Source organism: Oncorhynchus nerka, linkage group LG15 (genome assembly GCF_034236695.1).
Source record: "Oncorhynchus nerka isolate Pitt River linkage group LG15, Oner_Uvic_2.0, whole genome shotgun sequence".
NCBI classification, from domain to species: Eukaryota; Metazoa; Chordata; class Actinopteri; order Salmoniformes; family Salmonidae; genus Oncorhynchus; species Oncorhynchus nerka.
In genome coordinates, this window is record NC_088410.1 from 38,092,665 (window position 1) to 38,117,448 (window position 24,784).

General features: G+C 42.5%; 2 protein-coding genes across 2 annotated transcripts in view; both read right to left on the reverse strand.

The window, feature by feature from the left end:
• Positions 1-16,371, reverse strand: part of LOC115103833 (probable helicase with zinc finger domain) — a 69,371-nt gene extending 53,000 nt beyond the window's left edge. Inside the window, 13 exon segments of the mRNA XM_029624814.2 lie at positions 350-617; positions 1,543-1,849; positions 3,751-3,858; positions 4,354-4,552; positions 4,938-5,013; positions 5,306-5,354; positions 5,541-5,597; positions 6,626-6,750; positions 9,908-9,944; positions 10,594-10,646; positions 10,649-10,823; positions 14,428-14,456; positions 16,272-16,371. Coding sequence (XP_029480674.2) covers positions 350-617; positions 1,543-1,849; positions 3,751-3,858; positions 4,354-4,552; positions 4,938-5,013; positions 5,306-5,354; positions 5,541-5,597; positions 6,626-6,750; positions 9,908-9,944; positions 10,594-10,646; positions 10,649-10,805 — 1,436 coding nt within the window. The 5' untranslated portion in view covers positions 10,806-10,823; positions 14,428-14,456; positions 16,272-16,371.
• Positions 16,372-17,065: 694 nt separating this feature from the next.
• Positions 17,066-24,441, reverse strand: LOC115103835 (26S proteasome non-ATPase regulatory subunit 12). Its single transcript, XM_029624815.2, has 11 exons — positions 24,220-24,441; positions 23,511-23,570; positions 23,239-23,367; positions 22,817-22,924; positions 21,786-21,890; positions 20,845-20,994; positions 20,297-20,431; positions 19,906-20,018; positions 19,266-19,440; positions 18,936-19,013; positions 17,066-17,696 (listed from the first exon to the last, which is right to left on the reverse strand). The coding sequence occupies exons 1-11, from the start codon at positions 24,343-24,345 to the stop codon at positions 17,487-17,489; spliced, it is 1,389 nt and encodes a 462-aa protein (XP_029480675.1). The 5' UTR covers positions 24,346-24,441; the 3' UTR covers positions 17,066-17,486.
• Between the last annotated feature and the right edge of the window lie 343 nt (positions 24,442-24,784).

Consider the following 24,784-nt stretch of genomic DNA (forward strand, 5'->3'; position numbering starts at 1 on the left):
GTGCAATGCACACACACACACACACAACCCCTTTCACTGTGGAAGACCAACTCTGACACCTTGTGGTGGGCCAGTCTCCACTCAATCCAGACTGTCGCTCTGTACTGCCTACACTAAAATGTCTATTTGCAGGTATCAAGAGGTGTGACTGAATAACCCTCCAACCCTTCTGAGAAAAGACTCAAAAATCAGTACACACTCCTTACAATTAAAAGACAATTATCATCAGCAATGGAAGTGCTATTTAAAAAGTTTATTTTTAGTAATACAACCCATTGTCAGTGCTTGAAGGTTTTCAGAATAGAACCGATTGGAAACAGACTACAACAACAAAGAGGCTCTCACTCACTTGCTGACTTCTTTGTACTGGGCGATCTCCTCGATGTAGAGCAGGTCGTGCAGGCGGGCCTGGTAGTTGTCCCGGGTCAGGGTCTTGTCCAGCACCGACTGCGTGAAGAGCTGGTCGGCCGACAGGGGGATCTGGTAGCGGGCCAGCAGGCTGCGGTCCAGGTCCACCGTCTCGTTGGGGCTGAACTCCACGATGGTCTTGCAGGACGGGTCCCAGCGCTTGGCTGTCATCAGGAGCTGCTGCCTGGCTTGCATTAGGTGCTCCAGGTCTGGAGAGGGGAGGGTTTATTGTGAAAACCACACCTTCCAACATTAATATTGACACTTGATCATGAGGGTTATCAGAAAATATTGGCCTGCACTTGAGTGGTTCTGATGGCTCACTTGGTAAGACCAGGGTTGTGCGTTTGATTCCCGCATGGGCCATATATACATTTTACTCTAAGTCACAGGGGATTTTGGGTAAGGCTAGACAGAATCTGCAGGTTTCTTACACAGAGATCTATATAATCCTGATATTGTTATTCCAATCCTATAGAACCTTATCAATAGCTTTCATGCATTTGTCTGTAAACATAATGTCTAACAGTGTTATGAATGTTTTGATTCATACAAGTATTACTTTATTTCAAATCCTCTTCCAGTTCAGGAAGAGGAGCTTAGGAAAATTCTGCCCACGCAGATTCCACCTGGCCCAAATCATGGGAAATATTGGCCTGCTACTAAAGCTATGAGGACTGGCCAGTAACCAGATTTTTTTTTACATAACCAAAGGATAAGAAGAACATTGGACATTGCATTTGCACTTCTGAAATAGTGAGTAAAATAAGTCTAAATTAGTAGTGTCATACCTAAGAAGACTCAAGACTGTAATTGCTGCCAAAGGTGCTTAAACAAAGTACTGGTGTAAAGGGTCTGAATACTTTCAGAAGGCTCTGTACATGGCTGCCATATCTCTCAGGTTGGTGCTACACAATGAGGTGGATCAGGTGAGTTCAGTTACCTCCTATTACATTGCTAAGCACTTTGAGGCCTTATAAGAAATGTCATAAATGCAACCCATTATCAATATAACCAAACTTCTCTTTGAAAGTCATTTTAGTTTTATTTTCTATTAGATGTTAGAAACTTGGACTACTGAGGTAGGGTGGGGGGGTGGGAGGTTCTCTGAGGTTGTATGTCATAACTGAAAACCTTCTATGGAGGCTGCGTCCACCATGATGCGCTGCATCAGCACGGGCTCCGAGCCAAAGTCGAAGACGATGGTCTGGCGGAAGGTGCCGAAGATCTCGGTGCTGAAGCCCACCACCACCGTGTAGACGCAGTGGTCCATGCCGTTGTTGGCCGCCAGCGCCTCCTCGCCCGCCGTCCACTCCTGGCAGCCCTCGGCCGCCGCCTGCAGCCGCTGGGCGCCGGCATCGCCAACAGACACGCCCGTGATGGAAAAGTGGGGTCGGTGGGCGTCGTAGAGCAGGGCGATGCGGTACAGCTTCCTCACAGGCTGGGTGGGGAGGGGGAAGAAAGTGTGAGTGGGCAATCAAATAAAAGGCAGATCATTTCCGTCTCATGTGGGTGCTCTTCGGAAGCATAGTCAGTCAGTTAGTCGAAGAGTATATCAATGGATATATGAAAACGTTGGCCTGTGAGAGGGAATGTTCAGACGCACATGTACATGGTCTCCTGTTGTGGTGCTGGGAATAAAATTTAAAAAAAATACTACTACAGTCAATGATACAAACTACTCCCACAAACTACTCCCACACACGACCTCGGCACAATTATTCTGTGATATGAGAAAGTCTTGATAAAGGTCGACATGACCAGACCGCCGGCAAAATCAACATGTAGAGCCTGCCTGTGTGTGGCTCTTGCTGCTGGTGAGTCTCTGATCCACCTCTACGCAGACGACACCATTCTGTATACTTCCGGCCCTTCTTTGGACACTGTGTTAACAACCCTCCAGGCAAGCTTCAATGCCATACAACTCTCCTTCCGTGGCCTCCAATTGCTCTTAAATACAAGTAAAACTAAATGCATGCTCTTCAACCGATCGCTACCTGCACCTACCCGCCTGTCCAACATCACTACTCTGGACGGCTCTGACTTAGAATACGTGGACAACTACAAATACTTAGGTGTCTGGTTAGACTGTAAACTCTCCTTCCAGACCCATATCAAACATCTCCAATCCAAAGTTAAATCTAGAATTGGCTTCCTATTTCGCAACAAAGCATCCTTCACTCATGCTGCCAAACATACCCTTGTAAAATTGACCATCCTACCAATCCTCGACTTTGGCGATGTCATTTACAAAATAGCCTCCAATACCCTACTCAACAAATTGGATGCAGTCTATCACAGTGCTATCCGTTTTGTCACCAAAGCCCCATATACTACCCACCATTGCGACCTGTACGCTCTCGTTGGCTGGCCCTCGCTTCATACTCGTCGCCAAACCCACTGGCTCCATGTCATCTACAAGACCCTGCTAGGTAAAGTCCCCCTTATCTCAGCTCGCTGGTCACCATAGCATCTCCCACCTGTAGCACACGCTCCAGCAGGTATATCTCTCTAGTCACCCCCAAAACCAATTCTTTCTTTGGCCGCCTCTCCTTCCAGTTCTCTGCTGCCAATGACTGGAACGAACTACAAAAATCTCTTAAATTGGAAACACTTATCTCCCTCACTAGCTTTAAACACCAACTGTCAGAGCATCTTACAGATTACTGCACCTGTACATAGCCCACCTATAATTTAGCCCAAACAACTACCTCTTTCCTAACTGTATTTAATTTATTTATTTATTTTGCTCCTTTGCACCCCATTATTTTTATTTCTACTTTGCACATTCTTCCATTGCAATACTACCATTCCAGTGTTTTACTTGCTATATTGTATTTACTTTGCCACCATGGCCTTTTTTGCCTTTACCTCCCTTCTCACCTAATTTGCTCACATTGTATATAGACTTGTTTTTTTTACTGTATTATTGACTGTATGTTTGTTTTACCCCATGTGTAACTCTGTGTCGTTGTATGTGTCGAACTGCTTTGCTTTATCTTGGCCAGGTCGCAATTGTAAATGAGAACTTGTTCTCAACTTGCTTACCTGGTTAAATAAAGGTGAAATAAAAATAAATAAATAAAAGTGTGGGAGCAGTCTTTATCAAAGCTGCTTATAATGATATGGCCGTGTACGGCCTACGGATAACAGCCAGACTATTTCAAATCAAAATCTACTTGTGAGGTGCTTTTGGAAATATATTTTTGATTTGAACCCATTGGATGAATCCCAAACAGCACTCTATTCCCTAGTGCACTACATAGGGAATAGTGTGCCGTGTATAAGGAATAGGGTGGTATTTGGGGGTACTGACATTGAGTGAGACAGAGCCCCTGTTACCTTGCAGAACAGGGAGAAGGTCCAGGAGTGAGCTGATTTCTTGGTGGTGACCGTTACGGAGAGGTTGGAGCTGTGTTCCACGCTGACGCCGTCCAAATAGTCACTCAGCTACGGCAGGAACAGAACACAAGACCATCCATGCCAAGTTAAGGAGAGTTTTAACAAAATAAAAGCCAGGCTAAAATGAGGACATAACAGCTTAATAGAATGTACATTTAAAATGGGCAGTGTATTTGAGATAAGTAGACAGATGAAAGGGTCAACGAGTCTAAAAAAACAATATATGCTGAAAGTACAGCACTGCATCTACCACCTGTATCAGCCTCGGGGGCTCTGTTCCAAAACAAGCATCTTTACTTCCTGCCTTCTTTGAAGGACTAATCCCTGATCTGACCACCTGTCAATGTGTGTTAGATCAGTGATTACTTCAAGGGAGGAAGGAAGGAAGCGCTTGTTTTGATGTATTTGAACAAGACCCAAAATGACCAGCTTCTCGGCTTATCGTCCACTAGTTAAATCAGTGATTACTTCCAGTAAGGGGGGTGTATTTTAATAATATTCTAACAGGGCCATAGATAAGTGACTAGACTAGGGTTAACTCACCACTTTCTCAGGGGAGAGAGAGTTCATCCACTTCTCAATGAGCGCCTCCATGTAGTTCTCGGTGAAGTGCTTGCTCTCCTGCTGCTGCTTGAGGCGGATGAGGCGCGAGGCGTAGCGCTTCTGCCACTCCATCAGCTCCTCCTGGGAGTGGGCCGACGTGCACTGGGCACCGTAGCGACACAGGCCCTGCTCCAGGAACCTGGAGGAGGACAACAGGATATTCAACCAGGTGGCGTCAACTTGTTACATGGTTTTCATTTCTAATAGTGTCTGAGAAACCAACCCAAGGGCCTGAAGCCAAAGGGCCTCACCCTCTGAAGCAACACTGAAAACCTGTGTCAGTTGCTTAGCTAGGTAACAGTGTTAATGTTTAGTTGCATGTAAAGCAAACCCATGTTCGCAGCATGGACATAATACTGGTACAATAACAATGGCTTTAAATGAAGGCCACTCAATGTACATATGTGACTAAGTGATTGCATACAACATGCCAATTACTTGTTAAACTAGTCTTGTAATATATTATATGAACTATGGTCTTATGCCACTGTTAACATGTAGTCAGCAACGCACAATAGCATTACCTTTTACACAGCGTGTACTCCTCACTGCTGGTGACTCCTCTAGGCGGGGGGCGAAACTGCCATCCATCCCGTACTTCTGACCACAAAGACATCGTTGCATCAACAAAACATCCCACCCACAGTACATAACCACCTACATATGGACTGAGTGTCAAGCTTTTGAGACTTGAGTCAAAGTGAAAATGAAATCCAACTTTAAAAGGCTTCGTCTTTCAATATTCCGCAACCAGGCGTTAAATGAGTTTTCCTTTTTGAAGCAAATCGGAGCATTAAGCCTGACTGTGTGTTGAGCACAAGTTGTGAAGTCCAAACATTTACATAAATAAATGCATCCAAATCATTTTTTCGAGTGAGGATGACTTGCTCACCTTCCTCGTTGTCGTCTGTATATTCTGTGGCCATCTCGCTACGAATGGCCTGAGGGTGGAGAGAAAGTATTGTATTCATAAGACAATAACATTTCATTGTCTATTCAAACAATTAGTTGACCTCCTGGGGACTGCAACAGGTGAATCATCTGCAGTGTCATTCACTTTTAAATATAATCAATACTCATAGCCAAAAGTCCAACATAAGGCCAGACCACCTCACACAAACACTTACTTCAATTTCTGAGAGAAGCATTTTTAATCTAGTTAAGTCCTTTGTGACGATGCCGTTCTGAGGAAGAGAAGGTACAGGAAATACATTACAACACATACAATATCGGCAAGCATATCCAAAAGGTTTTTTAGACTATATCAAGAGACTTGGCACAGTCACTGGTCAATTCAAAATATTCTTCCATAAATAAATTCTCGGAATAACGCATTTGTTTATCCCAAAACCAAATGTACAGGCGGGCTAAAAAGGGTAAATAAAAGTGCCGCTTCTGATTCTTATACCTTCTGCAGTAGCATGGTTGTTTCTCCCTGGTTCCAGCCAACTTGAGAACAATAAACTGATTTCATATCTATGCTTTTTTTGTTGCCAGATAAGACACCAGTGTTCAGGCTTCGCGTTTCACAGTTGAATGTTATCTGTTGTTGGGAGTTGAATTAACGGACAGTCTCCTCGTGTGATAGGAAAACTTGTTTCCTGACACCAGAATGCTGTCCATTCATTCAACTACACTTATGTCAAATCACACTGCCAAAATAAAATCATAAAATTGAAACGGTCAGTTAATTCTGAAAAGTAATTCATATTTTAGCAATAAAAACAAAGTTAAGTCAATTGAGATTTAACACTAATATTTGGCTATTTTCTGGCATTTGCCCTCATGCAAATACGCTGGAGACTAACATGGCAACAAACCCTTAAAAGCATATCGATTCAATAGTCAACATGAACAACTCTGTGCTGAGAGAACTTGTTTCATAAAGAAAACCCAGAGGACATTTCCTGGAAAAGTCAAATAAACTAAAATGTTCCAGCTGCTCCCAGAGCTAAATGGCTGTGTTTGTCTCCATAGATCAGTCATAGGAGGGAGGAGGAAAAAGGAGGTGAAGGGAGAAGAGGAAAGGCGAAGAGGAGGAAAATGAGAAAGGCAGAAGGAGAAAGAGGGGGATGTGAAAAAGGAGGAGAAAAGGGAGTGGGGAAAAATAAGAGGGGGAAATAGGAGGAGGTGATGAACTAGGAGGGTGAAAAAGATGAAGGTGTTGGAGAGGCAGAGTTAACAGTGGAGCAAGGCCGGGAGCCAGTCTTACCAGAGGCTCCCCAAACAGGGACTTGGAGAGGAGGCCGGCCACTTCGTGCAGGCTGCCGTCCAACAGCATGCAGCGCAGGCTGGCCTGAAACGACCCGTCTCCCTTGGCCAGCTCCTCAGCCAGAACTGCAATAAACACACACAGAATGACGGGGAACGTAACTGTGCATGATTGCACCGCACTACATTGCATGGAACGTTTGCTCACTCCTTTCACGTCAAACTGCATTCTCTCCACCCAAGTCACATGACATGGGCATAACTGCTGAACTGAAGCAGGCATGGTGTGGTAAAGTCCTCCTACACAGGGCTATGACCACCAATGTTATTCTAACCGCTTGTCTTGACATGGGTACAGCAAGCAGGCATGGAGAAGTCCCACTCATGGACACTCTTACCGACAGTTGTGCCTGCTTTGCGTGATGTATTGTTGTCTCTACCTTCTTGCCCTTTGTGCTGTTGTCTGTGCCCAATAAAGTTTGTACCATGTTTTGTGCTGCTACCATGCGGTGTTGTCATGTGTTGCTGCCTTGCCATGTTCTCTTAGTAAGTCTCTCTTTATGTAGTGTTGTGTTGTCTCTTGTCGTGATGTGTGTCTTGTCCTATATTTAAATTAGATTTATTTTTAATCCCAGCACCCGCAGGAAGCCTTTTGGTAGACCGTCATTGTAAATAAGAATTTGTTCTTAGCTGACTTGCCTAGTTAAATAAAAGGTTAAATTTAAAATAAAAAAACACAGCTATGAATGCAAATGTTATGCTAACCGCTTGTCTTGTAAATTCTCTAACTTAAGCCTGAACCTTAGCGCTGACATTTACCCAAAACGTTGACACGTTTCTAACCGTAACATTTGTTAAGCATATCATTTTGTCTGGAATGATTTTAATAGCAATGAAACTATCTGACACTAATTGCCAATAAAAACAGAATGTAAGGTCTGTTGAGTAGGACTGTTATACTTATAGACTTGAATAGAAGGCATCTTTGCAGCAATGGCTCCGAGCAAATGACATTCAGGGCTACATCCATTTTAAATGGTGTTTTTTTGTTGTTGTTGGTGATAGTTACAGTTGAATCCGGAAGTTTACATACACTTAGGTTGGAGTCATTAAAACTCGTTTTTCAACCACTCTACAAATGTCTTGTTAAACTATAGTTTTGGCAAGTCGGTTAGGACATCTACTTTGTGCATGACACAAGTCATTTTTCCAACAACTGTTTACAGACAGATTATTTCACTTATAATTCACTGTATCACAATTCCAGTGGGTCAAAAGTCTACATACACTAAGTTGACTGTGCCTTTAAACAGCTTGGAAAATTTCAGAAAATGATGTCATGTCTTTAGAAGCTTCCGATAGGCTAATTGACATCATTTGAGTCAATTGGAGGTCTACCTGTGGATGGATTTCAAGGCCTACCTTCAAACTCAGTGCCTCTTTGCTTGGTATCATGGGAAAATCAAAAGAAACCAGCCAAAACCTCAGAAAAAAACCTGCACAAGTCTGGTTCATCCTTGGGAGCAATTTCCAAATGCCTGAAGGTACCATGTTCATCTGTTCAAACAATAATATGCAAGTATAAACACCATGGGAACACGCGGCAGTCATACCGCTCAAGAAGGAGACACGTTCTGTCTCCTAGAGATGAATGTACTTTGGTGCGAAAAGTGCAAATCAATCCCAGAACAACAGCAAAGGACCTTGTGAAGATGCTGGAGGAAACGGGTACAAAAGTATCTACATCCACAGTAAAACGAGTCCTATATAGACATAACCTGAAAGGCCACTCAGCAAGGAAGAAGCCACTGCTCCAAAACCGACATAAAAGCCAGACTACAGTTTGCAACTGCACATGGGGACAAAGATCGTACTTTAGAGAAATGTTCTCTGGTCTGATGAAACAAAAATTGAACTGTTTGACCGTAATGACCATTGTTATGTTTGGAGGAAAAAGGGGGTTGCTTGCAAGCCGAAGAACACCATCCCAACCGTGAAGCACGCGGGTGGCAGCGTCATGTTGGGTAGGTGCTTTGCTGCAGGAGGGACTGGTGCACTTCACAAAATAGATGGCATCATGAGGAAGGAAAATTATGTGTACATATTGAAGCAACATCTCAAGACATCAGTCAGGAAGTTAAAGCTTGATCACAAATGGGTGTTCCAAATGGACAATGACTCCAAGCATACTTCCAAAGGTGTGACAAAATGGCTTGAGGACAACAAAGTCAAGGTATTGGAGTGGCCATCAAAGCCCCGACCTCAATCCCATAGAAAATTTGTGGGCAGAACTGAAAAAGCAGGTGCGAGCAAGGAGGCCTACAAACCTGACTCAGTTACACCAGCTCTGTCAGGAGGAATGGGCCAAAATCCACCCAACTTATTGTTGGAAGCTTGTGGAAGGCTACCTGAAACATTTGACCCAAGTTAAACAATTGAAAGGCAATGCTACCAAATGCTAATTGAGTGCATGTGAACTTCTGACCCACTGGGAATGTGATGAAAGAAATAAAAGCTGAAATAAATGATTATCTCTACTATTATTCTGACATTTCACATTCTTAAAATAAAGTGGGGATCTTAAATGACCTAAGAGAGGGAATTCTTTACCAAGATTTAAATGTCAGGAATTGTGAAAAACTGAGTTTAAATGTATTTGGCTAACAATGGTCATTACGGTCAAGGTGTATGTAAACATCCGACTTCAACTGTACATATTGGGCTATTATTTGACGATATATCCTAGTGTTTTAACAATATTTCAATACAAAATTTTGTACCTGCACCAAAACACCAGGATTTTTTTTTTCATAGCTTATCTTTTTTACTTATATATATAAAAAAAATTAAAATAGGGAGCCAATTTGATTTTAGCACTTTTATTTCCTTAACGGATCAAAATGTGTTTTCTCACGCTCTCTCTTCAGCTGACAAAGGCTTAGCAATACGTTTGGAACAACGAAACGCAATAAAATCATTGTATTCAAATCACAATACATAGAGAATCAAAATACATATAACTGCACCCAAGTATTGTGATAACATCGTCTCATTAGGTTCCTGGCAATTCCCAGCCCAGATTGTAAAGTAGTCAATGTCATCTTCTTCTATGAGTTTTAAAATGGTGAAAGCCCGCCATGGCGTAGCCCATGCAAAAACAGGCTTTATGGCAAGTGCATCCTCTATCCAACTCTATAGTTGGTATATGACTGTGTAACCCGGGAGATGGGACTTCAATACAATGGGTCACGTTCTCACTATGATAAGTACTCTACCAACTCACCATGTTTGCAGTCTTCATCTGCTTGATCATAGTTTTTCTGGAGGTAGAAAGAAAACAAGTAAACAGACAAAGTCAAAGCAGCAGAATGACTGTCCTCATAAAGGAGGGTTTAATATGACAGAAGTCCTGACTGAGTCTTAGATAAGTGAGCAGAGTGGATATCTTCGCTACTCAGAGCAGAGTCACTCGCAATATAATTATAGTACTTAAGTAGTCTCTATAATCGTGAGGCTTAAGTAGTGGGGTATAATTTTAGTGCTAGAAGGAGATAACAGCACAGTGCAGTTTGCGGCAGAGAAAGGAGGCGGGACGGGACCTTGGTCGTTTTATCTGGTTCTCTGAAAACAAATCGAAGTCAAGGTGGGCTTATGACATTTGACTTGAACACACTTATCAAATTCAAACATGTTGGTTAAGTCATAATGTGAAGGAATATGAGCAAAGAGTACTTCTTACTGGCTCGTCTTGCCTTACTTAGATGACTGCTTGTGCAAAACAGGCCACAATTTAGTTTTCCGTGTGAGAGAGAACTGGTGTGAGTGCGTTTGTATCAGTTAACTTGTGTTTGATGCGTGCACAAGTGCCATTTTTGTGTGGGTAGAGGTCAGGGGACCATATGCCCACTGAGGGAGTGGGTACGGGTGTGGGCCGAAAGGTGTGCCTCCCGGGTCAGTCTCATGCCTCACCAGCTGTAGCAGGGCGGCTATCCTGTAGAGCAGGGCGCGGCTGCGGAGGGGGTAACCGTGTCGTTGGGGGCGTTGGATGCGGGGGGTCCAGAGCTGGGAGGGGCGAGGGCCAGCAGCGCATCTGTGCAGTGGCTCACTGCCGCCTCGTACTCCCGCCTGGCTAACAATCCGCTGGCTTCTTCACATGACTTCTCCGCTCTCCTGTCTGCCATGACTCAGGGACAGAATGTCTGGAGAGAGGGGGGAGCGATAAAAATGGGGATTAAGTCGCACCTAGACACTAATCGTGGGTCAGTTTAGCATTTTCCCCACTAATGGTAATCGCTGATTCTAGATCTGTACCTAGTGAAAACTTCACCCCGGAGTGAGAGACAGGGGGAGATGGGAGGCAATGCTATTTCTGTGATGGGTACTTGGGGTAGTGGACTGGTAGGTCTATTTGTAGACACTTGCTTTGACGAGTTGAAATATCTTGGAATCCAACTATTGGTTCATAGACCTATATTCTCCTCACAGAGCTAAAGAAAATAAGTAGTAATGTGTGGCACTACAAACCTAAGTCAGTCCTACTGGCTCCTAAGCTGGGTGTACACTAGGCTGGGGCGGTATATCGTATTTGGAAATAGCCAAGTGGTGTTTTTTCAATACCGTTAAAACTATTTCTTAAGTTTTTTTTATTTATACATTTGAATATTTGTAGCTACTTTTTAAGTAAATACCTGCAGTCAACTTGTGGAATACGTTAGGAGATAAAGATCGCATTTTTAATTTAACCCGTCACAATTTTTCATTATGAAGCTTACCAGTAGTCCCCAGTCACATGGTATTTGTTTACAAACACACAAAGAGACCAGAGCCTTGTAAGTCAATCTGTCGTGCAACATGCGCCAGGTGATCGAATTACAGTATGGAATTCACAACTAAATGTGAATTCCATACAACTAATATCTTTGAACTATTAAGTTAACTGTGCTAAATGCTCTGCAGTTCTGCATTTGGTTTGCTAATTTAGTGGTTAGCTTCTTCCTAAATCATGCTTCTCTTGGTAACAGCAGATTTTACATGGACTTGTTTGTTATTGCTAACCTTTGGATTACAGAGGCTCAGTGGGGTTTGAAAATGTGTGTTCAGTGCCGGTATTACAGAATATCCTGGGATGGCACAAGATCGGTATAAAAGGTATGACAATCTTTAGCTGTCCCAGACAAGTTTGAGATCAGAGACAAAATCCCCATGTCGTTGGCAACTTGGGCCGTGCGGTGGTCACTGACGCTTGTTTAATGTGAGCAGGTCAGAGATGCAATCTGAGGGCTACCCATCCTGTCTTTGAACAGTTCCATCATCCCAATATTTTCAAACACGTTTGACAAAATCTACAATTTGTTCTTGTAATGTGAGATGTGCAACACCAGGTAGCCCAGTGGTTAGAGAGTTGGGCCAGTAACTGAAAGGTTGCCAGATCAAATCCCCGAGCTGACAAGGTAAAAATCTGTCGTTCTGCCCCTGAACAAGGCAGTTAACCCACTGCTACTAGGCCGTCATTGTAAATAAGAATGTTCTCAACTGACTTGCCTAGTTAAATAAAGGTTAAATTAAAAAATGGTCAATAGCAATAGCCAATGAGAAGTAGCCAGTGAGATGACGTTGTTTGGAATCAACCAGAATGTGTAGACTCTCTAGCAGGGGCGATGACTACTAGAATGCATTTAAACTTGCCTTTAACCAAAGTGTCAAATCGTTACAGTTCTGAAGTTCACAATCAGTGATAATCAATTCAAAATGTTGGCTAGATATAGTTCAACTGTTATGGCAAGGGCAAATGTCTGACTGAAAATGTGAGGCTGCTTTGAGCCACAGGTTTACAATCCAATCACATTGTTTTTCGCAAAACAGCGTGGTTTCGAGAATCCTTACGACCAACTGAAGAATCGTGTACAGTGTGGCTCTTGTCTGTGCCACATGGTTTAGGGTGCGCACCACTACGTTGGCAAGACAAAAAGCTACAGTTAAGACTGTTGTTTAACGTGAGGCTTGGCGATGTTAGGATTTTGAAAGTGGCGGGTTTAGGGAACAACCAGCAATGCACAGGTGGTGTGCACTATTTACAATACCACAGCATTCTAGGCCATGTACTTATGTCATATAGTGGCAGCAATTTTTTAAGTGATTCAAAGTTTAGGGTTGTCAAATATAGTAGTCAAATATTTTAACTATCCCACAGCTAGCACACCTGATTCAAATGGTCAACTAATCATCAAGCGAACTGGTTCAGGGCTACAACAAAATTGTGACCTGTCTTGGGGTCCATGAGGAAAGATTTGAAAACTAATTTACAATGACGGCCTACCCCAGCCAAACAGTAACCCGGACGAAGCTGGGCAAATTGTGCGCCGCCCTATGGGACTCCCAATCACGGACGGTTGTGATACAGCCTGGAATATGGTCAGAGAAAAATAACTATGTAGGGTTCCCTAAAGCAAGAACCACATCCTCTTTTGATGTCATCACAAATGTGATGAGAGGCCGAGCAGTATTTCCTCTGTGGCAGTAAGTCTATATATAGGCTTAGTTGTTGACGAAGGCATTTTAATACAGTTGACTCAATAATAAAAGCGCAAGTCATATCACAAGCTTGTTTTAGGCAGGTTTTTTAAAGTAACATATAGGCGCCAAAAAGGCCCCGCAGCCAACGCCACTGGAGTTATCCATTGGCGGCGTCAAGCCACAATTGAATGGTTAGCAAAGGACCCATCAAGGGCACTTAATAGAAGAAATGTGTGCAGCTGCGACATTGGGTACTACTGTATGCTGTCTACAGGTGACACTGGAGTACTTTTACACCCAATAAGCCTAGGCTATAAGCACACAGGCAACAGGGGCATTGAGAGGTCTACACTTGCCGCGCAAAAATGTCACCTAAATCAATTCCAAAATAGCCTGCACTCTATGCTATCTACAGGTGACACTGGAGTATTTCTGAACCTAATAGGCATATAGGCACAACTACAGGCAATAGGGCAGTCGAGTTCACTACCGGACACTTGCGGCTGTTAAAACTTGTGGTGGTGTCTGTCCTCTGCAGAGAGTGTGGTGTCCTATAGCGTTATTCACAGCACAGAACTATGCCTGGCCATGGCGCCCGAGGATTCAAGGGATACAGTGTCAATAACAGAAACACACGCTACCCTCCCGCAACAGAGTGAAATGACAAATAGCTGGAGGGGAGAAGGGGGCCACTAGCTGATGGTCAACAATCTGTTTTCATGTACGTTAGACAAAGCCAGAAATTGGGAGGAACATGGAGAGGCTTGAAATTAAACCTGACATGCAGTGTCTGGTGAACGGTCGTCCCTCTTTGAGATAGCCTCTGCTTTGACTAAAAACAGAAAAGGCCTCCGGGATCAAGGAGCAACTTATAACAAATGCCCTATTTCTCCTTATCAGGGTTTGATATAGTTCTTCCATAGTGAAACACACTACGCCACAGCAGTTATATCTAAGGACAGTAGCCTACTACACACCACCTCTACTTTAGCAGACGTGGGGCTAGTCTTTGTTAAAATGACAATCATTGACTGAGTCAGCTCTCAGTGTAGAGTGTCCACTCAAAAATGCATATTTTGACCAATGGGTAAAACATATTTTTTTAATTAAAATGGCCCAAACCACCGGTCTCTATCATAATCCGATCAAATGTTTTTGGAGTTTTAACCCTTGTGTATCCTAGGGTGACTAAACATCTATGGAGGCCAGAGGGGGACAAAAGTGGTAAAACAGAATTGCATCAGCTAGGCTGGATGCTGTGCGAGAATTAAGGCAAATTGACAGGCTCACCGTTGAACTCGTCATCTTTCTTCTTGAATCTGGAGGACATAAAACAAAAGAGGCAAGATCGATATCGAATTTGAGACATGTAGCATTCTCTGACTTTTTGGAAAGGTTATTGATATGTTAGAGAAAGACCAACTGAGCAATTCAGAACACGAAGAATCAGATTTGTCTTGGCAAAATGTATTTTATAACATAATGAAGCACGTTTTCACCCACTCTGGGCAAAGTGAGTGAACACCCCACTCAGTGTCTTACGTAGAGTTTCCACAGAGTGAATCACATTTCAATTGCCTCACGATGACCAAGATGTGTATAAGCTAGGTTACTTACGTAGGCTGTGTTTTAGTCATCCCATAGTGCCAGCCTAAACCAACACCAAGGCCACCCCCCAGAATGTGTGTGTAACAGTATCTTTTAAGGAATACCTCAGATAAGGTCAAGGTTCAGAGGCAGGTTACCAGAGCAATCAAAGCATGTTAGGAAATTCTACAACTACTGTAGTGGAAATATCCCTCACAGCACGTTGGAACACGTAATGCAAATACAGTGCATGATGACCAAAATATGGGCCAAAACTTTTTGTTTGGCATCTTAAATCGATTAGCTTTAACTTGTTTACTATTATGGATCAGTCAATATACAAGAAATTGAGACAACCAAAGACATGACATGAGCATGCTATGGCCGTTTTTAAGAGCAAAATGACAACCATGTGGCTTGCAAGTAATGGCCAGAAGTGGTATGAATGATACTTTTACTGTAAAATGAAACGCCTCATTTCAAATAAACAAAGATGAATGAAGGGGCGACATTAATACCAGGTAAAATTAGTCTCATCAGCAGTAGTCTACTAACACCTTGGATATTTAGGCTGTTAGATAGCTAGTTACTACATCTATGGTTTAGCAGATGCTTACCTAACGGCAAGTTTGATCAAAACACATTGCCCTATTCGGCATGATCGCTCCAAAAAAGGGCACTCCTATAGACTAATACAAATATAAAAGTCTATTTTGAGATTCCGGGTCAGTTAATAATAGATGCACCATGTCTGTTGGCAAGCCACTAACGTTAGCTTGTTACTTGTCCATCATAGGTATTTGCTAAAACAACACCGTAGAAGCAACGCTAGCTGTGGCTGACTCCGCGTTCGTTCGCATCATGTTTGGTGGGACCACGGTGAAATAGTCGTGCGGCGCGATCTAGCTAGTTGGCTCATATTAGCTTGTATCAAGGCATTCAGCTTTCAGATTGCGACATATCGGTGTGCAACGACATGATTAAATATCGGAGTTATTTGAACCATGGAAATGTATTGCTTCTAACTTTAAAAACAAATTAATGAGATTGGCAAAACATGTTGCTAGCTAGGAGGGCTAGCAATAATTGTGATAGACTCAAGACTCACTGAGCGATGGTAGCCAATACCATTGCATTGGCACAACATTACGAGAATAAACATTAAAAAGTAACATATTATTATTGACGCTGAATTCATCATGAGTACATAGTGAGAAAAGGCAGTTTGCAAATCAGCCAAAATAGGGCCCATCGCTTTGGTTATGGCACCAAGCTAGCTTGCTAACGCTACGTCTGGCTAGCAAGCTGACCAAAACGTATGCAGAATGGATTCACACCTAGCGCGTTATCGTTAGCGTTATTGCCCGGGCCTGTAAATTTGGCTCGGTTTTCAGACGTATAAAAGTGAATTGACATTATATTGTGGTCTCGGCGTAAATGTTATACCTTCATTACTCTCGGAATGTGTTACAGACGGGAGTCAAGTCGGTGTCCTTGCCTCTAAAAAAGACAACTGAAAGGACTGAAAATGGGAAGTCTACACTTACCTAGCTTTACTTTCTACGCCATCTTGGATCCACTTATCAGCCCATCGCAAAGGATAGTGGGATGTAGCTCATCTGAAGGTTGAGGGGATTTGGGTATTTTTGGTGTAGGTTGGGGTTTGACGACTGTGGACTTCGAACCTAGTCATATAGCAGCCTTTATAGCAAGTCATTAGTCCAGTTTTCATATATTTCCCTAGATAATTGCACAAACTGTTTTCCAGTGTTTGCCTAGCTGAGCACTGACAATTATATAACAGTAATGCACAAACAAAACATTCTGTCGAGTATTTTGTCCACTATGTGGACAATTTTCAGAGATATTTTGACGTATAGATGATTTGGATAATTCAAACAATAGAAAGGTAATGTTTAATCTTACATTACTACATTTAAATGATTTCTACATAATATCTCAATGCCTTTACTTTTGAATAACTGCTGTTTTTCTATTTTCATGTGGATATAACTACACAGTAAGGTAGAAACATTCAGCATCTTGCATAAACTCACTAAATAAGTCTTGATTTAGTGTCAGCTGTGCGTGCTGTAACATTTATAGTCATCCCTAGATGGCTACAGAGGATCCAGAACCTTTCAAACCAACAACAAAAAGCTGCATGTCAGGTTTGCATTTCACAGCTTTTAAATAAGTATTCTTAACTTGATCTGACAACAGTTACATACAACTCTGTAATAATCAAATTTTCTGTTACAATACTCAAAATAATATTCATTATGCAAGGTGAGAATAGTTTGTTTACATTGCGAAGTAGACATAAAAAGACATCAAGAACTTACAGTAAATGTTTTAATACAGCAAGTTGCACGCAAATGCTCTAACACTAAATCCCTTATGACGGTTACATGAAAAAGAGAGTTGGAACAGGAGAGAAAACATTAACAGTGTATGCCCCTCTGTGGTCTGGGTTCTAGAACAAAGTACATGCCCAGATTGTAGTAGATAAACTTGGGAGACCACTCTAAACAATGTCATTTGCATTACATCAGTGGGACAAGAGATAGTAACAACATATGGCCGTAAGACTTGTTTATTGTAAATGCTTCAACTTTGCTGACCGTAAGAAACAGAAAGGGATGTGGTATTTGTTATTCCAAAAAAATTGGAGTAGTTGACATTGGAATAACGGTTCATTCATCAATATAAATTCAGAAGAACATTTTATTTTTTTATGAAAACAATGCACTCGGTCCTCATCACTGCAGATTGTGTATCATCTCCTCTTTGGCGATGAGATGTGTGGTTTTGTTGACCAGGGACATGAGGGAGTTCAGTTTGTGGGACCAGTCGTTGAGCAGGTCGTTGGGGTCCTTCGGCCTCTGGAAGTTGATGATGCCGGCTAGCCTGTCCACCTTGGCGTAGATGGTCTTGTTCACCACCAGGTTGGAGAGGAACTCCTCAGACTCCTGCAAGACATAGAGATGCCAGAACCTGTGTCTTCAAAAACCATCAATAACTAATCACATATTTCATTTAGGGTACTATAGTACATCTATAGATAACTCTACAAAAAAAATTATGTTTTTCACACTCTGCGAAAATGACGTTGCCACGAGGAGAGCTGCAGATATTGCGATGAGAGATGCAAAGACCTCGCTCTCACACAGTAGCTGCGCATGTGCGCGGGTTCGCTTCACACCGTTACGGCAACGGGACCAAAACAGCGGAAGAAGTTTAGCCTTGCACTTAAACGCTCTTAGTTGTTATGGAAATTGACCCACTATGCTGTTTACTTTATACATTACATCATATCTCTAAGTCTACCTTCGATTTGACCTTTAAGCTACGAACAATTCTAGTATTTTATTAGGTTCCCCATTACATTTACATTACATTTAAGTCATTTAGCAGACGCTCTTATCCAGAGCAACTTACAAATTGGTGCATTCACCTTATGACATCCAGTGGAACAGTAGTGCATCTAAATCTTTTAAGGGGGGGGGGGGGGGGTGAGAGGGATTACTTTATCCTATCCTAGGTATTCCTTAAAGAGGTGGGGTTTCAGGTGTCTCCGGAAGGTGGTGATTGACTGCTAAAGCAGCAGCTACTCTTCTTGAGGTCCAGACAAAACATGACGTAATACATAACATGAGTAGACAAATACAGCACAGGGACAGAACTTCATATATTTAAAATAAGAATACAGGTTTTCATACATTCCTTTGCTCTACTGTTCTAATGGCTTTGTCTAAGCCGGTTCTGGCTTCCTAATCTCACAGCACCAGTTGTTCTGTAAACACCAGAGATAATCCCACAACAACAGGAACCATCCATGTCCTTGGTTCTTGCGTAAGCATTTCGTTGGACGGTGTATCCCGTACATACGACTAACAAAACTTGAAACTTGACGTCAACACTGTGCATAATCATGCGATTCATAGATGCTATTGAATGCAAGTGCAACACACACGGAAACGGAAATGCAACAATCGTGTGGAGTTTCACCGAAGTCGTTAACTCCTGTTCAGTTCCCCTGACGTGAACAGAGCCACATCATATCATATGGAGCGGCACAGAAGTTTCAACCTTATTTTGGAGGGAAAACTATCCCTTTAAGGCTGCATTCATTAGGGTTAAGGGCCAGTAAGTATTCCATCCCCTGACAAAAATGTAACAGGTGTAAAGAGTAGATCGGTGGTGCTTACGTCAATGGAGAGGTCCAGGAGGCCAGCCATCCTCTTCATTGTGATTCTTGTGTAATATTTGGCCATAATTCTTATATTCTAAAGAAGAGATTAAGAAAAACACAAAAATAAGCAACGGTGGAACATAACACAGTTGGAATCAAAAATACCAATTACATGAAAGTATTCTAGATGGGAAAGGGATGTTTCCAGATCTTTTCAGCAACTATGTTCCAACGAAAGACAGCTTTGCGATGCCACCACAGACCCTTTGCTAAAACAAACCCACTAAAGTAATTGTGATATTCTAGCTATAGATATTCCAAGAAAGCAGTTCCATAAACTACTTACGTGCTCCACCACTCTATTCTTGAGGTCCTTCCACCTCTTCTCGCCCTCCTCTGAGCAGTTGAATACGTCTGTGGCCGGGCTGTCGGGGGAGCCCTCCCTCAGCTCCTTCCCATAATCCTCCACCAGGGAGGCCCAACGCATCAGCTCCATGGTGGTGAACTGCTTCAGGAGGTCCCTGGAGGGAGAGGTAAGAGGGAAACCACGATGAGACGAACCACAGCACGGCAATAGCGCCACCTCACAATGATATGAAGTTGAGGCACCAGAGTTTAGCCTAGGTTTCACCGTACCACAGAGACCAAGCATATGCTTTTGGTAGCTTAGCTAGGTTTCACCCCTGGGAATTGGCTAGGTTATATGGTACCTTGGTGAATATATAGTTAATTACTGTGTTACAGAATTGGATGTCGTGCTAGGTTGATGAGGAATATTGTGAAACAGTATTGAATGCTAAGATTTTCACGAATGAATCATCTCAAGGTTACATTGTTCCGATGAGGAATATTTGGGCATTGCTGATGAGAAATAATGTGTTATACCATTGAAGATTGTAAGGAATGAACCATTGAAGCTAGATTACATTCTTGGTATTTGAGGGAGAAACGAAAGCACCGGAATGTAGTGTGATTGAATGTCTTACTTGTATTTGGGTATTTCTTCCAATTTCTTGTCTTCGTTGATTCTGTGCACCAGGTCTGACTGCTCGTTGTCGTAGGGAGCCAGTATCACATACAGAACAACACTTTTCAGAGCCTGGAACAGGAAAGAACATTAGCGTTGTATCGTTATGCATTTTAAGAGGTGCAATCTGTAACGTCTTAGTCCCCCGTGAAGGCAGACCCAATCTTAGTTCCATTTACACCAATCAGTGTGCAGTCCACTCGCTAAGACCCCTCTCCAACGAAGTCCTGCTGCCAGAGCAATATTTCTCTCAGAAACTAAATGTACAGCGTGTGCCTTTAAAAAGGCATCAAATCATATCAAAAGACTCATCCTGATGCCTAAAACAGTCTTCTGAGACCAGTGTTTACCTGTTGCCATTTGGAGCTATCCTCCAGAATGCAGGGGGTATCATAGATGGCACGGTAGTGTTTGCAGATGGACAAGTAGGATCCCTCGTGCTGGTCTACTTGGATCATCAGATTGTAATACTTCAGCTTAGACTCCTATGGAAAAATAGTGACGTAAATGGTTAATAATATTGCAGCTTGTATGTTTCTTCATCGGGAGCAGCGTAGACAGCCAAAACTAACAGTCATTTTTTCCAACCAGACAAAAATTAAATCTGATTTCAGTATTTTGCAGGAAATAAATATTGTTTTCTGTAGAAAACTGTTCCAGGAATAGGAAACAAAAGTGAACGTTTTGATTGGAACATTGAACGTTTAGGTAGTTCCACCTCCCCCCTATAGACAAAACCATAGCTGCGTCTCAAATGGCACCCTATTCAATACATAGACCCCTATGGGTCCTGGTCAAAAGTAGTGCACTATATAGAGAATAGGGCGCCATTTGGGAGGGAGGCCATATCATAACACCCAGCCTTAATAAATGATTTGGCTTTCCTCTCTTCTCTCACCTCGGTGCCATCCTCTGTAAAGAACTTGGTGTTGATCTTCTTGCTGATGATCTGGGTGCGGATGTAGTCCTTGACAGCGATGCACAGTCTCATTTGCTCCAGGATGAACTCCACCTTCTCTTTCTTCTCCATGGAGCCGTATGTCTCCACCTGTAGAGTGAAAGAGTGCATGTTGTGAGAGGCAGAATGTTTTACTCTAGCCCTGGGTCACGTTCATTAGGGCACATCGTATCAAAACGTTTCTCATAATACCACTCCCATTTTGTGCCTACTGAACACAGCCCAGCTGTGCTACATCACAGCCTGGACCGGAAGAAAAATGGTGTGTGAACATCTGTTGCAGTGGTTCTGCCCTCAATAAAGGACATAATGATGGAGTGCACTACACTTTACAGACACTAGATTTTATTATGGTGTCTCAGTCAACTTTCAATGAAATGATTAAAGGGAAATTTCACAATTTTTCAACTTCATATTCATCATCTCCAGCACCACCCCAACATATGTGAAAATGGCACATTTCTAAGTTTTGTAGTAAAAAGAGAAGACAAGATAAGTGTTTCCAATGACATCATCCACCAATTAGTAGGCAATGCCTACTCATAATTGGTTTAAAAAAAAAAAAAATCCCACAATGGACACCGATATCATTGGAAACACTTTTCTTCTTCTTCTCTCTTTTTTACTACAAAACATAGAAACACACCACGCTCACATATGTTGGGGTGGTGCTGGAGATGAATATGAGGTTGATTTTTTAAATGTATTTCCTTTTATTTGATGTGAAGGGGATTTGGCCACCAGTTTGAGTTCTGCTCATGTCTGAAGGTTCAGTCCAGTAAGTCAAAGAGCTTCAATCAACGTGGACGGTTGAAACCTCTTACCTCCAGTCTATAAGAAATTGTGAAAACTGCCAAGTAATGTCTGCGAAAGCCCATTACCTGCAGCTCTTGGAGGATGGCTGCGGCCTCTTTGACCTCACCATGCTGCTCCTTGATGTTTGCCAATGTTTTTGTCAGCCTGGCTCGCTCAATCTCCACATAGATCTGAGTGAGGGAAACAAAGTCGTTAGCGCATTTGAATTGAATGGAGACATGACTTGGACCCACAAAAGTAAAATATTTTGTTTTATGCCATTTGAATATGATATAATATATAAATATAATCAAGGCGGTGGCCCGTTCTTGTAGGTTCATGCTCTACAACATCCGCAGAGTAAGACCCTGCCTCACACAGGAAGCGGCGCAGGTCCTAATCCAGGCACTTGTCATCTCCCGTCTGGATTACTGCAACTCGCTGTTGGCTGGGCTCCCTGCCTGTGCCATTAAACCCCTACAACTCATCCAGAACGCCGCAGCCCGTCTGGTGTTCAACCTTCCCAAGTTCTCTCACGTCACCCCGCTCCTCCGCTCTCTCCACTGGCTTCCAGTTGAAGCTCGCATCCGCTACAAGACCATGGTGCTTGCCTACGGAGCTGTGAGGGGAACGGCACCTCAGTACCTCCAGGCTCTGATCAGGCCCTACACCCAAACAAGGGCACTGCGTTCATCCACCTCTGGCCTGCTCGCCTCCCTACCACTGAGGAAGTACAGTTCCCGCGCAGCCCAGTCAAAACTGTTCGCTGCTCTGGCCCCCCAATGGTGGAACAAACTCCCTCACGACGCCAGGACAGCGGAGTCAATCACCACCTTCCGGAGACACCTGAAACCCCACCTCTTTCAGGAATACCTAGGATAGGATAAAGTAATCCTTCTCACCCCCCTTAAAAGATTTAGATGCACTATTGTAAAGTGGCTGTTCCACTGGATGTCTTAAGGTGAATGCACCAATTTGTAAGTCGCTCTGGATAAGAGCGTCTGCTAAATGACTTAAATGTAAATGTAAATATGCATGATTGGTGGTATCATCTTAAAATGTCATTTTAGGATGATCCAAGTAAGGATAATCAGAGAAAGTTCATGACACCACGTACCTTTCCAGCGGTCACTGTGCGTAGTGTGTCAATGAGTCTCAGTTTAACGGTCAGGTCGGTCACGGTATCTACATACTTGTAACATTCTTGCACCATCTTAGCAACAGCCTGAGAAGAGAGAAACAAAGCAAAAGAGAAGGTATATATATCGAAAGAGATAACATCAGGCAACACTTTACATGAATGAAGAAAACATTGCTTTAATGGTAAAGCACCTTTCTTAACCTACTGGTGCATACCTGGGGTGTATTCACAATAAACCAAATGTTGGCAAACAGAACGAAATAGGGAGGGACATACATTAATTTGTCAAATAGAAATGGTTGATGCGTTGCAAGACGTTTTGAGTTAATGAATACACCCCTGCCTCAATGTTTTATCTTCCCTTAGTATCCCCTCAAAGAAGGAGCCCCAAGTCTCACCCCTTTGAGCTGACTCCTCCTTTTAGAGAGCAGCATGATGTTTTCATTCAGGGCATCCATGTCCTTCGCTTCATAGCACATCTGCACAACGGCCACCAGGATTCTGGAGGTTGACACCATGTCAGAAGCCTGTGTAGATGGATAGAAAGAGGACAATGTTACTCACAAAGATAGATATGTGATTAGTCAGAGGAGTATGATCATAGAGATTATAGTTTAATCTCAATGGGTATGATTTTTAATTAGAAATACATTTATGAATTCACACTCACCGTTCTTGTTTGCTTCTCCAGCGACAAGAGGCTTTCAACGGCCTCCTGCAGCCTACCTTCCTAAAAGAGCAGGAGACACATCTTACAGTCAGGACAAATGACAGACAATCGTTACAAAGATCAATTGAATGACCACACACGATCAAATTACAAGACAGATGACCAAAAATACTAATTAAAACTGGATCATCCATAACGTTGTTGATGATCAGAGTCTGATTTGAGAAAGCCAAAGATGTCAACAACACATTTCTGTCAGCTTTGACACATGATTAAAACGGAAACTTCACTAGCTAACGTTAGTTAGAAATATACTAAAGTTACAGGTAAAGTAACGGGGTCTAAGAAAAACAATAACTGTGGTACCTACGTTAGTAGTTGGTTGATAAATTATTCTAAAACCCGACTGAAACGACCAAGCAGCTGGTTAGCATAACATAACACCAAGAGCTACTGTATTAGTAGTCTGTAGGTAGCTAGAGAAGCTACATGACGAAAACAATTACCGTAGCTAGCTAAATAACTAATCAATATATATATAACTTACAAGTAAACCGAATCAATATTTGTGATACGTTGTTATAATAAAGCCGCAATGTTGCATATGATTAAAAACACTTTATTTGCGAACAAGTTAGATAGCCATTTTGCTAACATTCGTGATGCACCATGACTCAGCCAGCGCTGGCCTCATTCATACTCAACTTACTTTTGCCATTTTGGCACACTCCGGTAGACGTGTATCTACAGTTGAACTGTAGTCAATCTCCATCTTCACAAGCTTGCCATCTGATCTTTCTGATCGCTCCACCTCTGCTGACATGTTTTCCGACATCGTAAGTTGAATACAACGGCGAATTGACAAGCGAAATGTCTGCTAAGTGCTAAGAACTGCTAGCCTGCTGCTGTTGTGTCAAAACTACAGGAAGTGAAGGAAAACCGGCCAATCACAATGAACTGCAAAGGCCACCTAGGCTGCCAGAAGGACCCAGAGAAGGACCATAAAAAAATATCGTTATTTGTGTCAGGCGTTTTGAGAGTCAAGACTTAGTTATTCACAAAGCATCTCTCTCTCAACTTAACCTTTTCAGCTTCCCTCCCATTAATAGGTTGTTGATGGGGGGAAACTGTGCTCAGATTGAAACGTTATAATTTCCAGAATTATTTTCTAGATTATTCTGGTATCTTTTTTTAAGCATTACAATAGTGGACCACAAACAAAAAGAACCCTGTCTGTGAAGGAGGGATTTTAAGTAAAGTGAATGTAAACCCAA

Coding starts and splice junctions, on each gene's coding strand:
- LOC115103835 (XM_029624815.2), bottom strand. CDS start 24,345: ATGTCGGAAAACATGTCAGCAGAGGTGGAGCGATCAGAAAGATCAGAT. Junction 20,432..20,844: donor TTACAGAGGATGGCACCGAG/GTGAGAGAAGAG, acceptor ATTTTTCCATAG/GAGTCTAAGCTGAAGTATTA. Junction 17,697..18,935: donor TCCTGGACCTCTCCATTGAC/GTAAGCACCACC, acceptor TATGTCTTGCAG/GAGTCTGAGGAGTTCCTCTC.